Source organism: Falco naumanni, chromosome 7 (assembly GCF_017639655.2).
Source record: "Falco naumanni isolate bFalNau1 chromosome 7, bFalNau1.pat, whole genome shotgun sequence".
In the NCBI taxonomy this organism is placed as follows: Eukaryota; Metazoa; Chordata; class Aves; order Falconiformes; family Falconidae; genus Falco; species Falco naumanni.
The window spans coordinates 34,243,331-34,257,057 of NC_054060.1; the positions used below are offsets into that span (position 1 = coordinate 34,243,331).

Genomic DNA, 13,727 nt, shown 5'->3' on the forward strand with positions numbered 1-13,727 from the left:
AGGCTCAGGGGGATCTTACTGATGCATCCAACAGTGAGGGGGACAAAAATGAGCTACAAGAGGCAACGGCCACAAGCAGAAACAGGGGAAATTCCATTTAAATGCCAGAAAAAAAGCCTTTTTTTAACCGTAAGTGTGGTCTAACCTTGCACCAGGCTGCCCATGCAGCCAACCACCCCTGGAGGTACCCAACCCCAGGCTGAGCATCCTGCTCTCACTGCCCCTGTGCTGGCTGAGGGCTGGGGCACCCGGGGGGGTCCCTGCCACCCTCAGCAAGGCGGTGACACTGCCAGCAGCACCAGCACGTGCAGAGCGCAAAGCTGAGAAAATTATGGAAAAACCTGGGCCAGAAGCCATTGGCCTGCCCTCGACACCTCCTGCGGCTGAGCACCCACGGCCAGCGGCAGCACCATCCTTCTGGGCCTGCTCTGGCCCACGGTGGGTCTGAAATTTGCAGGTTTTAAGACCAGAACCAGCCCAGCCTTAAAAACCGGACCCAAACACCTCCACAGCTGAGGCTTTTTAGCCACGTGTCTCCGCAGCCTCCAAGCTGCTCAGCCCCGATTCCTGCTCATTTCAAAAGAAAATCCCGTATCTGAACGGCTCCCGGGGCGTGGGCATCCAAAAGGGACAGAGATGCAGCTGCATGGGGGATGCCGGGGGTTTCTAAGCCCTGCCACGGGCTTTATATAATGACACTAAACCCCGCTGCAGAACTGCGCCACTCCTCCTCCCTTACCCCATGGGACCGGGCATTTATTTTATGCTATTTTTTTTTTGTTTTAAGTACGAGGCCATTTGCCAAAAAGAGGATAAATAAGGAGGCGCCACACCCCAGTGTTACAAAACCTTGTATTAATCATCTCCCTTCACTTTCAATATAACGTTGATATGAAATATAGCCATGATTCCTAGTTACATGGGAGGAAATGAGTAATAAATACATTGGAGCAAGTTGAAATCACGAGGGTGTTTCACTGGGAACAACATTTGAAAACTGTACACTTGCAAAGACCGGCATCTCCAAACATTAGTATTTCTTTATATCGGGAAGCTTTTACATGTAACAAACATGCTATTTCCATATATGACAAAAAAAAAAAAGAAAAGAAAAGAAAAGAAATTTAAAATATGCATTGCTCGGCAACATTAACTAGGCAAAAATAGTTCTTTGTGCACTAACTTTGTACAGAAAAACCAGGACTAAAGGCATGCATGTACAATAAAAGGCTGCCCAGGAACGGCATGCAACAGAAGAGAGTTCAAAGCTTTTTAAAGTAAGCTTACAGTATGCATAAATACATAAGGGTTATATATATATTAATAAGGGAGGAAGTATTCTGTTTAACATTATTAACATTCCTGTTTTTTTTTTTTCTTCCTATTCCTCCCAGAGGAATACACATTCACCTTTAAGTAAAGATAAAGGAATACAAAAAATAAAACTCACTTTGCAAACTCTGATGACTCGTATAAAATCAACTTTAGTGTTATCGTCGCTGTGTGCAAATTATAGACGTCTGCAGGACCCACTTTCCATCAGGCACATTCAGAAAGCCAAACCTGGGGCACAGCCGCACCCCGACATGGAGAAAGGTGACAACAGAAATCGTTTCCCTAAGTGCTGACCAACCTTGAGCTTTGCTCCGCGCCACTTGCGAGCGTAAATCACAGTTTTGGATTTTCCTGCTGGATGCTGGCTGGGCTTGACCCCCGCTAAGATTTTTTTAATGAGCTGAGCAAGCCAAAGCAAAGCCCAGCTCAAGTCCAGTCAAGCGCAGGGCTTGTCCCTGGGGAGGGGGAGGACACCTCGGAAAAAAAAAAGGTTTTGTGGTTGGTTTTTCCCCCCCCCCCCCCCGGGTGTCGCAGCCACGGGGAGCATCCGCCGGACCCAAGGACACTTGGGCGCTGAGCTGGCCGGCCTCCCCGCCGCAGCCGGGGACGGCTCAGGGGAACAGCACCAGTAAAAGGTCCCCGGTGGGCGCTGGGGGCACCAGGGGCTGTCTCTGGGGGAGCAGGGTGGGGGGGAGATGCCCACCCAACACCGAGGGCCCCCGTGGTGGCGACATCGCCCTAGCCACAACGCGCGCGTGGTACAAAACAGTTGCACGTGGGGTGAACGGGTGAATACAAAAAAGAAAGGCACTGCCGCTTTATTACTAAAGATTTGACTTCACAGCCTCACTCATGCAACTGGTTTTTTGTGGGTTTTTTTTTGTTTTTTTGTTTTTTTTCCCCTTTTTTCTTTTTATAAATAATTTTTATTTTCTTTTAGGATTCAAGCTTTTTTTTTTTTTTTTTTCTTTTTTTTTTCTGAACTTCTTTTTCTGGACCTCTGCTGCCTGCACTCAGCACAGGCATCCCAGGGCCAAGCAGGACTTCCTGAACGCAACTGAAGCCACGATTATTTTTTTGTGTTACTTAGAAAAAAACAACCAAGGAACAGCAAACACAACTAAGTCGTTATTAACACTGTCAATGGAAAAGAAGCTCTTTTTTTTTTTTAACAAAAGGAAAAAACAATTGAATTATTTGGTGGTTGTTAATAACAGACATTATCATGGTTACCAGCCATAGCAAGTTAATAGGTAATATATCCAAAATAATATCTCTTAACAATCAGATAACCTCTGTTTCTATAGTCAGCGAAGGAATAAATAGAATTTCAGCTCCGTAAATACATTTGAGCCTTTCCCGAGGAAGGCTCCTGCTACAGCGGTTGTGTTCACACCTCGGTTTCATACAACCTGGGGATGCTCAGGGGGTGACCCAAGTGTCCAGCGCCGGCCGGCGCCTGCGGCTCAGCCCCCTCCAGCCCCCTCTTTGCCTTCACCTTCTCACACCTCTTCCCGACCTCCCTCGCTTTCCGTTTTCCCCTTCTCCGCTCCCCCCCGCACACCCCACCCCATCTCATGCCTGCTGGGAAGCAGGGCACCAAGGAATGGCAAACATAAAACATTGCATTTGGCACTTGTGTTTTTTTTGTGGTTTTTTTGTTGTTTTTTTTTTTTAGAAAACAACTTAAAAATGCTGCATGGCAAATGGATTCACACATCTCCCATCCCTGCTGGCCCAGCCGATGCTCTGGTTCCCCTTAGCCCCCAGCCCTGCTCCCACTGGTCCCAGCACACACTGCTGCCCATCGGTGCTTACGGTCCAGCTCATTTTGGGAATATTGCTGCAACCTCCATGGCTGCTGCTCCCACCCATCACCTCCTTTCTTTAATTAATCTTCGATTTATTATTCCATCAGAAGACTCGGAGCAGCATGAGGACCAGCAGGAGCAAAGCTGCCACTATGCCAAGCATCACTGTTGCACTGATGGCTTCTCTGTCCCCCTTCTTGCTTTGAGCACGGGCTTGAGCAGCACCGTGTCGGATTTACCGATTTAATGCCCTTGGCTCAAATTTAGCTCCCTGTGGCAGGGGGCAAGGGGGCAGCCAAGCCACAGCCACAGTCTCCTCCTTGGCATGTGTTTAATGCCAAGAAAAGGGGGCTGTGAAGCTGCATTTTGGTGCCTTTTGGGGCTTGTTTTTTTTTTTTAATTTGGCTAAATAAAACCACAGGCTTGCTCCCGAGCCTCTTTCATCCCTCGTTAGCCGCCCCTGGGCTGGAAAAGCCCCTTATGGCTGGATTTTGGCAGGCTGGGGCCAAATGTGTAAAGCCAAGATGCAGCACCTTCCTGGTACCTGCGCAGGCAAGGCAAGAGACATGGAAACTCACCCAGTGTCCCCCCCCCTTCACTGACATCCCCCGGGACCCTCTGCTGGGCAAGACGAGACACCCCACCCCCCCACCACCCCCACGTCCCCACACCCTGACCCATGCCAGGGGCGCAGGGACAGGGGACCGACCCCACGCCCAGCAGGCGCCCGCCGACCCTCCGCCTCCTCTGCCCGGTGCACAATGCTGCATCGAAACTGCGGATGCTCTTGGCTAAACTGAAAGGAAATTTTGGGGTTATTTTCATTATTATTTGGTTTTGATTTGTTTTTTGTTTTTTAACTCTGGGCTCGCCGGGCCAGTCTGTGCCTGAAGGCAGCAAAACTCAAGAGATGGGACCACCGGCCCCGAAGCCCCTGGCAGGACTGGCAAATCCTCCTCAAAGGGTTTTTGGTCACACATGCCCCTGTGTGATACTCGGCACTCATTCGTATCCTTGTCCAGAAACAGGGCTTGCCCATGGTGCTCTGGTGAACCCTCCGTTGTCAGCACTCTCCTGCCGCGTCCTTCCCCACCCTCCCCATGCTTTTCATCATCGTTGTCGATTTTTTTTGCCATTTTTTCCCCCCTAGCATGGATGTAATAAATGACAACACAAATTCCAAGTCTAATGATATGTTCACAAGGACAATCTACACATTCACAAAATTAAAACAGGAGAGAGAGAAAAAGAGAGGAGAGGAGGAGAGAGAGGAGAAAGGATGCAAGCTATCGCTGAGGCTCCCTGCAAGCCCCGACCTCGCCGCTGGACCCGCAGCAGTTGTTCTCCCGGCCAGCGTCCCCGTTGCGACGCCTTCTAGATCGTGGAGGTTCGGTCGACACCATCTGCAAGCAGGAAGGCAGAGTTAGCAGCAGCCCCGGCGAGCAGCTGCTCACCTCGCACCAGCATCCCCTGAGCTGGGGAGTGGAGGGGAACGGACCCCCAGAGCACCCTCAACCCGCAGACCCTACGGTGAGGTGGCACGGCGAAGCCACCCCCTCCCCATCACCCCAGGGGGGTGCAGAGGGGTTCTGGGGTGTCAGCACTCTGCCAGTGCCTCCATTCCACCGTCTGTCCCCACCCCGCGGCAGCCCCCCAGGTCGCTGTTCCAACACCAGTCCAGGCTTTCTGCCCCGTCCCCATGGCACCTTTCCCCGGAGCAGAGGGGGCTTCTGGGCAGCCTGGACTCACTGCAAGATGGGTGTAAGTCTGGGAACGCCCCCCCCCAGCAGGTCAAGTTCATGACCCACTGCCCAGGAGTGGGGGGACGGAGCTGGAGCCAGTCGCGGGGGGCTGCCTTCCCCCCAGCTAACCTGGCCCTGCAACACCTGCACCGCAGAGGATGCAAAATTTTCCTCCGTCTGAGGATGATGGCAGCACCCAACCCCCCGCCCCGAGTCATTTCTGTCTCCCCAGAGCCCCTGTCCCCAGCGTCCCATCACAGCAGGGACACGTTCAGCTGCAGCCCCGAGCCCAGGAACGAGGGGTCCACGACCCATCCCAACGCCACACAAAGGACCCTGCAGCCAGTAGCCCCCCCCCCCTCCGCCACCTCCTGGGCACCGGCAGCTCTTATGGGGCCAGAAATCAACACCCAGCAGCATTTCCCACCCCCCAGCCCTCCTCCGGCCCCAACCGCCCCCCGTCCCTCATCCCAAACCCCCATCCCTGGGATGGAGAGCGTGGGCGGGGGGGGCAGCTCCCGGGGTAGCCCACGAACAGAGCGCTCCCTGTTACGCTACCCAGGGCATCACGGCCACCTCCCTTCTTAAGACTAAAAACAAACAGGTTTGTTACGCCTTTTTTTTTTTTTTTCTCCCCCGAAGGTTTATTTTTTTAAGAGCTATTTATAGCACAACCGGTTTCCAGAGGCTCGGGTATGCAACCTGGAAAAAATAACTCGGAGGAACAGTACCCTGCAGAGGAACAAGACAGCTAAGCCTCGCCTGGGCACACGCCGGAGAACCGCTTCGGGTGACAGAAGTGTCCTTGTCTTCCCAGCCAGGGATGCTGCTGCGGCGCTGCCAGGGCTCTGCTGCCTCTTACAGTCCTGGCTCCTCCGTCCCTCTCCCCGGCCGGGCTGTGGCGTTGCTGCAGGGAGCCCGGTAGCACTCATCCTCCCCGGTGGCACTCATCTTCCCCGAGGGCTCCCGTCCTCAACTGTTCCACACAGTCCGGGGATTGCCGGGGCGAGACCCCAGCTGGTTATTCAGGAGGGTCTGGGCAATGCTGGTGGCCGTGCTCGTCCCTTTGCCGGGGAGAGGGGTCATCCTTCTGCTTGGGGGTCCAGTGCATCGGCGAGGGGTGCCAGGCGCTTCTGGTGCCGGTGCTTTTTGCTGCACCGGGCTCTCCATTGCGCTGCTGTTGCCTTTTCCAGCTTTCCTGCCTGTTTTTCTGCCTGGTCCTCCTCCCTCCCCATGCCTGTTACCCCCTGCTTGAGCTGGCAGCTGCAGCCACCCCGGGCACAGGTGAGGAGCCGTCAGTGCCACCGGCACAGCGCCCGGCACAGCGCCCGACAGGGTTTTAGCCCCGTGTCCTGGGCTCCCGCACCCCCCGGCCAAACGAGGGATGCTGGTGGCAGAAGGGTAAAATACTCCCAAGCCCGTGAGCCACGTGAGCGCACTGGTGGCAGGGGCTTTTATTAAAAACTAGTAACAGACTAGTGAGCTAATACTAATTATTATTAGCAAGCTAACTAGTGGCTAATAAGCACGGACTCCACTAGTGCTGCATGCGAACCCTGTGTTCGGTTTTACCCCCTGCCCCGGCTGCTTCGCCGAGAGAAGCCAGTGTCCCCGTCCGACCCCTCCCAGGAGCATCCCCGGGAGCATCTGTGCATCCAGCCCCACCGTCATCCTGACCCCTCACAGCCACAGCCTGTCCCAGGTTTTGGGGGTAACGGGACAGGTGCCAGGGGGCTCGGTGGAGGCAGCGTGGACGTGCTGGAAGAGTCCAAGGAGGAGGGAGTGCTCACCGCTGAGCGCGTGCTCCGTCATGCTCAGGCACAGGGACTCCAGCCTGTTGTTGATGTCAGGTTCAGTCACCGGCACCTGGAACTCTGTGGGGAGAAAGGGACAGGAGACTTTGGTCAGGGGACCTAGCAGGGCTCCCGCCTGCCTGCCCTGCACACCCTGCCTGCCCGGCACGGGTGCGCGCGAGGGAGGAAACCACTGGAAAGATGCCCCGGAAGGCTCTGACCGCACGGCCGGACTCTGGCAGCGCTTTGCTTCCTGGTGCAACCATCACAGCCGGCAAGAGACAGTTGCAAAAATAGTCATTGCTCCCCTATTTCTTCTCAATAAGGGGTAAACCTGGGAAGAGGCAATGGCATTGCAGCAGGAGATGGATGGAAACGAGGGGTTCAGGCACCAGTCAGAGATGCTGTGGGGGAGCTGGGGTGAGAGCGGGACCCCCGCCCCAGCAGGGGACAGCCCCGGGCTCTCCCCTTGCCCAAGCCCCGCAAAACCCTCAGTATGTGCAAAACCTTCCGGTGGCTCCGGGGAGCCGGGAGCTGCCCACGCAGGCAGCGTGCAGGCAGGGCTAGTGCTGGACGTGGGATGGCAGCACAGACCGGCGGAGCCGCCAGCCGGCTTTTCCATGGCCGGCTTCACCGGCTGCTCGGTCGCCCACGGCCCCGCTGCCACCACCCCAGGTGGGGGGTGAGCACAAAAAAAGGGGGTGAACGAAGTTTGGTGTGCTGCAGCACCCCGGCCTGATCCCTACTGCATCAAACTGTGCATGTTCTGCAGTAAAAGCTGCAAATACAGCTATTGCTACTGCTGGGTGGCATCTCCTGCTTGCCACGGGCTCACAGGAACATGGGATGAGATTCAGGAGGGTTGAGGTCCCCGCAGCCTGATGAAAAGTGGTTTGAGAGCCCAGCACCACATTATTGCTTATTTTCTTCGTGACTCGGTCTGCATCTTTGGCTCCCTAATCCTCCTACGCCCTCAGTCACCGCAGGCTAACATGCAAAGAGAAACCTATTTATTCTCCCTCAGCGCATGCAAAAATGTGCCCTTGTCCTGGTGTTTAATCAATACCCAAAAACAGACGCTGCTTTTGCTGGACAGGACATTTGCTGCCTAAATCATGCAGCTAAAACACCGCAGGCGTGTGATGTGAGGGGAGCTGCCAAGCCGAGACCACGGCAGAACCTTATGGATGAGGTTTAGTTTACTGGGGTGTGTGTGTAAATCCCTGTCCTGTGGTATAAAACGTTATGGTAAGCGTGCTGGTAAGAAAAGCCAGGCTTAAAGGCTAATGAAGGGATACACAGAGAAAAAAAGCATGAATATCCTAATTGGTAGGATGCTCCAGGTTCAGGGGTCAAGTTCAGCAGAAACCCTCCTGAATCAGAGGATGCTCCTATATGTGGGAGCATTTTCACAGTGTTTGGGAGGGAAGCACCGATGTAGCACCATTTGCCTTCACACGGATCATGAAAAGAAATCCCCTTGAGTGGGCAGTCCTTCCCCACCAGGTCTCTGTGTCCACACATGAGCAAAAAAGGTGACGGATGAGCTACCGCCTTCCCCACCTGGCATGAAGCCCCTCAGAAGCTAGGTAAGGCACCAACACTTCTATACAGGGCCAAGATGTTATATACAGGGTCAAAAATCCTTCCGGTGATGCCACTGGGTCAATCAACCCATTAATCCCACTAGTGCCAAAGATACCCAGCTCGGGCTGTGCCAGCCAGCGGCGAGCCTGGCTACAAGCGTGCCGGCACAGCGGCGTGCCTGTGGCGAGGCTCCCCGCCAGGGAGCCTTTCATGCAGCCTCCCCTCGTCTCGCCAGGCTGTGGGTAAGTGAAAAAGCAAATGTCTGCTTCCTACCTGGCTGCTGAAACATCAGCATGGTCTGCGGGGAGGTGTGGACCGGCAGCGAGCGCGTCCTCTGCACCGAGCTGTGGCTCCGGCTGGGCATGCTGTTGCTGCCGCCGGGGTTGGCAAACCAGAGGTTCTGTGGGAAGCAAACAGAAAGAGGGGTGTGGGATGTGAAACGGAGGCTTCTGTGCTGTGTATTTATAACTCCCCTTGGGCTCATTTCCCCGGCCCCCACCCCTTGGTTTGCCTCCCCCCACCGCCCCCCGCCGCCGCTCCCTCTTCTGCATCCCGCTGCCCGGAGGAGAGCGCAACTCAAAGGCCAGCAAACTGGTCTTGCTCGCTTGAAAAGGAGAACAAATCCAGGGATCTGAATAATTTAGAGGAGGAAAAGCAAAGGAAGCTTGTCTGGAAAAGCTGGAGATGCCGTCAACGCTGACCAACCTGTCTGCCTTGCTTGAGGATGGCGGGGCTGGCGGCAGGGCTGCGCTGGGGGGTGCCCAGCAGCCCACTGGGGCCCAGCAGCCCCAGCCGGGCAGTGGGGAGGTTGCGGGAGGGGATCTGGAACTGGCGGGGGTTCCGCCGGCCCAGTCCTGCCCCTGCAGATCCGGCTGTCGGTAAGGAGTTCGACTGGCCAAAGCCTCGGCTGCGGAGAGAGAAAGCACCGAGGGTGAGAAACGGGCCCCTGGGAGGGGACGGTGCCGCTGGCACGGGGGCGAGCGGCTGGTTTGGTGCGCTCAGACCAACAGCCAAACGTCCCGAGCGTGCCCCAGTGTTGTTGCAAAGTGCCGTACTGGGGTTCGCCACCCCGTGCCCATCCCACGGCCACCGGACCACCGCAAGCTCTGCTCCTGCCCCGACCTTCCCATCCTGCTGAGGATGGTCCTCCATCCGCACGTGCAGTGGGAAGGAGGAGGTCTGGGCATACCGCAGCGGCATCCTTTCTTCTTCCCACCTGCCAGTCACCCTCTCCCCCTTCTGCAGTTGTCAGATTCTCATTATTTTTCTTTAAAGTTTATTTTACTCCTGCAAAATAGGCCTGTTCTTAAATGCAAGTCAAAATAATGCAGGTAATTCCCTGGGCACTGGAGCTAGCAGCATCTGATTTCTTGGGTTTTGACTTAAAACTCTTCATGCCTTTGAACTGTACAAAAGGGATCTCTCGTGTGGATTCTCTAGTGTCTAATAAAGGTTCAGCTGATGCTGTTGGGTTTTCTTTTGTGGGAATGCTTGAAGGGTCAGGCCGCCTCCCCTTCCAGGAGGCTTATTTTTACAAACATGGTCCTCTCTGAGACCATGTCTCAAATTCTGTAAAATTTGGTTAAAATTACCTAACAAATCCAAGATTTCCTAGGGAGGGGACGACCAAAAGGCACATTCCTGCAGAGGTGGGACTGGCTCTGCACCTGCTCCCGTCTCTGCACTGCAAACCTCATCCAGCTCCCTGCGGTCAGAGCAAAACCATCTGGACCCAAGACCACGCAGCCCAAACGTCCCGAGACACTGGCCTCAGGGCACAAAACCATCTTTGTTATTCCTTGGAGGGGAGGGTTGCACACATCGGCATCCCTCCCCATTTAAAACCAGAGGAATGACAAAAAACATCAGGTAATCCTTGGAAACACAAGCAGTGTGGGTCTCCTCTGCACAACATCAGCTTGGTGGCTCTGCCCGATCAGCTGGGCAGCAGGACAGCAATGCCATTACCAGGTTTAAAGGTAGGAGCACTCCGCAAACGCACCGCTGCGGTTGCTTTTACACTCCCCGTTCCCTCCTGCCCTTCTCCAGCTTCATCATCCTCACAGATGTTTCAGCTCACCTTCCTCCCAGCCCTCGTCTCTCCTGCTTGTGTGGGTGGCTGCAAACATGCTGCAGACGACATGAGCACGCTGGGATTCCAAAACCAGATAAATTTACTAGGCAGGAGTATGACGGGTTTTCTTTAAACTTCTTCCAAGAAACTCTCTTGCCATTGAATCCCCATGAGAAAACCAGGGCTGGCTGCATGCTCATTCCTCGCCCGCAGCTTCCCAGGAGCAGAAAGAACAGAAGACACGTAAAATGCAAACCACCCAAAAGCAGCAATGAAACTGGAGAGCATCCTGGGTGGCTCCAGGAAAGGGACTGGCATCATTTCAAGCCAGCGGCTCTATCTTGTGCTTGGGGTCAGCCTGGCTGCGCAGCTAAACTGCTGCACCAGTGACGGCCCAGACCAAATGGGTCCATCAAAAACCTTTGCTCTTGCCTGTTCTGCATCCGATCGTGCCACAAACACTGAAACATCTTATTTTTCTCCATTCCAAAATATTTTATTTCATAGCACTGGGGAACACTCTGGTTCTGCGCTTGTTCCTTCCGAACTCGCATCCCAGCTGTCCCAATGCTCCCAGTTATCTCCAAAACATTTCCTTTTTGAGAAAAAAGAACTTGCACGAGACTGCAATAAAACTTAGACTTAGCAAAATGAAACAAAAGGCTGATGTTATTGTTAAAACTCATCTAAAAATGTATCTTCTTTGCCATAACCCCAACATTTTTCTAGGATGCCCCAAAATCCAGCATCACCCTGGAAGTGAGCGAACACAGTGTTTGCAATACAGCCCTACCCAGCGTTCTGACCCCAGCCCTCTGCATCCTCTGCAGGCTCCAAGCCTTTTTTTGCCAGTTGATGGCTTTTTGGTGAAACTCCAGCGCTGATGTACTTAGCAAAGGGCAGCAGGCAGGGGCACAACCGCCGGGGTAAGCACCGACCACACTTACAAGCGAACTTACTGCTGCTTTCACTTCCCAGCCAGTGCCTGGGGTTTTATCACTGAAGCTTTTCCAAGCCTCTTCCCTCCCAAAATGCCACTCTGAACCTGGCAGGATCCAACCCTCCCTGTTGGGAGACACTGGTCCCACTTGAGATGCTCTTGCCGGACCCCCAGATGCTGCATCCACCCCTCCACCCCCGAAATTCCACGTACCTCCTCTGCTGCCGATAGCCTGACAGCTCCAGTAGGGATTTCCGAGGGAAAGACCGAAAGAGTTTCTGCACCTGCTGTTTCCATGACAGCAGCCGTTTCTTCTGGATCTCTGTAAACGCCTGCCCCCAAAAAAAGAGAGAAAAAAAGGAAACATGAATATTTTTCTGGACAAAGTGAGCAGAGATGCGTCTGTGGGTGTGTGGCTAAAGAAAACCAGCTGGAGCGGGCGGTGGCATGAGTCGAGCCCCACTGGCAAGTCCAGAGGGAAACCTCGGTCTCTCTTGAGGATTTACTCATCTCAGGTGGAGAAAACGCTCCGGCAGTGTCCCCTGCGCCCCTGAGCGATGGCCCGGCTCTGTCCCCGAGGCTGCCGCCCCCCCAGCTCCAGCACAGCAGGGCTTCCCCACAGCTTCCCCACTCCCTGCCCCAGCCCCGGGCTCCCTGCCCGCTGCCAGGCTGTGAGTGCAGCTTCCCATGGATTGATGGCTGGTCCCTGCCAGGTGGTGACACTTGTCACCTGGACGGGGCTCTAGAAAATGTTGCCAGGGTGGGAAAAAGCTGGGATTTGGAAAACAGAGCTGCTCTACGGCATCCTGCATCCTGTCCTCCTCCTCCGGGCTGGGCAGAGCTCGGCTCCGTTCCTGGCACCGACGGCTTCTGTGGGAGGTCACCCAGGGTGAGCTCTGTCACCCGCCAGGCTCCCTGCGAAGGTCACCCATGCAGCGGACAGAACCTCCTCCCAAAACGCCCCAGACCTCCTGGCAGCCGGTGTGGGTTACGGTGTGGGTTACGGGGACACCCACGTGCCCACCACAGCTAACTTTAGACACCCAACGTCTCCACGCCGGCGGCAGCGAGGAGTAGAGGTCTCCGGAGGACAATCTGGAGGCTAATTAGCATCTGACTTGATTGCTCTGAACCGCCTTCCAGAGGAGACGCTCTCCCCCAGCGCTGATTACACCGGAGCCGACACAGACAGTGCTCCTGGGACACAGGCTGGCACTGGTGGGGTGATGCTGCGTCACCACGGCCACCCTGGGTGCTCCTGGAAAATGAGCCCCTCTGCAGCTCCATGTCTTCCTGGCTCTGCTCTCCAGCCCTGGCCCCTCTGCTCCCACCACCCTTGTCCCTTTCTTGGCACCTCTGCTCCCCCCGAGATACCCTGCTCGGCCATTCAGAAAGTCCAGGCACCATTTCCAGGCTCTGATGCTGTCCAAGAGGGGAGCAAGTGGGGGCACAACATACTCCCCGCTCCAGCCCCTCCAGCTGTTTTCCACTATGTAAAGCACCAAGACGACCGTATCGATGGCTCTGAACTCATTTTGCAGCAAACCCCAACAGTGGGTGCCACCCCGATACCACACAGGGCCAAATGTCAGCTGGCACCACAGGCACTGCCAGCAAAATGCACCGAACCCCCCGCCCGCGACTGACAGAGGTGCCCAAGAGCACGGTTCAGAAAATATGATGAAGCGCTTCCATTTTGCCCGGGATCCAACAATTTCACCCCAATTCCAGATGCCCTGTGTGTGGCCCTGCAGAGATCCATGGATCAAACCTTTGCATAAGCGTGGCTCGGGAGTTGGCTTCAGCTGCAAGGAAAGGGGCTGCACGCTGCCTCTCTCCTCTTCCACGTGCTGTGCACCACCTTTTAGGGTTTGCAGCCACCAGCCCTCTCTGGAGGAGATTTTCCCGTGCTTTCCAGCACATTTTTCTATAAACAAATAACTGAGAAACTTTTAAAGCCTGCAGCTCCTACCAGAGGGCGTGCGATCTTCCCCTGACCCCCGCCATATGGGCAGGCGCTGAGAAGCAGCTTGTCCTTCCAGGTGCAGCCAGCATGGGTACAAAATGCTGCAGGACACTGGGGACACGGGCCATCCCTCCCTGCCACCAGGCAGGAGCGTGCCAGAGCCCTGTGGCACTGCCTCAGCCATCCCAAGCCATCACCTGGCAAAGGCAGATCTGCCGGGAGCAGAAGCAGATGCCCCTGTTGCAAAACCCCAGGACCACATGCTGCAAAACAGCAGGCGGCAACGCCGAGGGATCATCGGGTCTGTGTCATAGAAACAGCCTGCATGTTCATCCTGGGTGTTTTTCTTTCATCCAGCTGTTGATCGGACTGTCACGAGCCAGATGAATTTCCCAGCTCCAGACCTTGGCAACTAAGTGAGCGTAGGGGGGAGCAACGTGTCCATGCACCACGCTGGAACTACCTCCTGCTCCAGTCCC

General features: G+C 55.0%; 1 protein-coding gene across 1 annotated transcript in view; it reads right to left on the reverse strand.

The window, feature by feature from the left end:
• Window positions 1–838: 838 nt before the first annotated feature.
• Window positions 839–13,727, reverse strand: part of SAMD4A (sterile alpha motif domain containing 4A) — a 108,531-nt gene continuing 95,642 nt past the window's right edge. Inside the window, 5 exon segments of the mRNA XM_040601363.1 lie at window positions 839–4,549; window positions 6,679–6,762; window positions 8,542–8,668; window positions 8,974–9,175; window positions 11,496–11,614. Coding sequence (XP_040457297.1) covers window positions 4,521–4,549; window positions 6,679–6,762; window positions 8,542–8,668; window positions 8,974–9,175; window positions 11,496–11,614 — 561 coding nt within the window. The 3' untranslated portion in view covers window positions 839–4,520.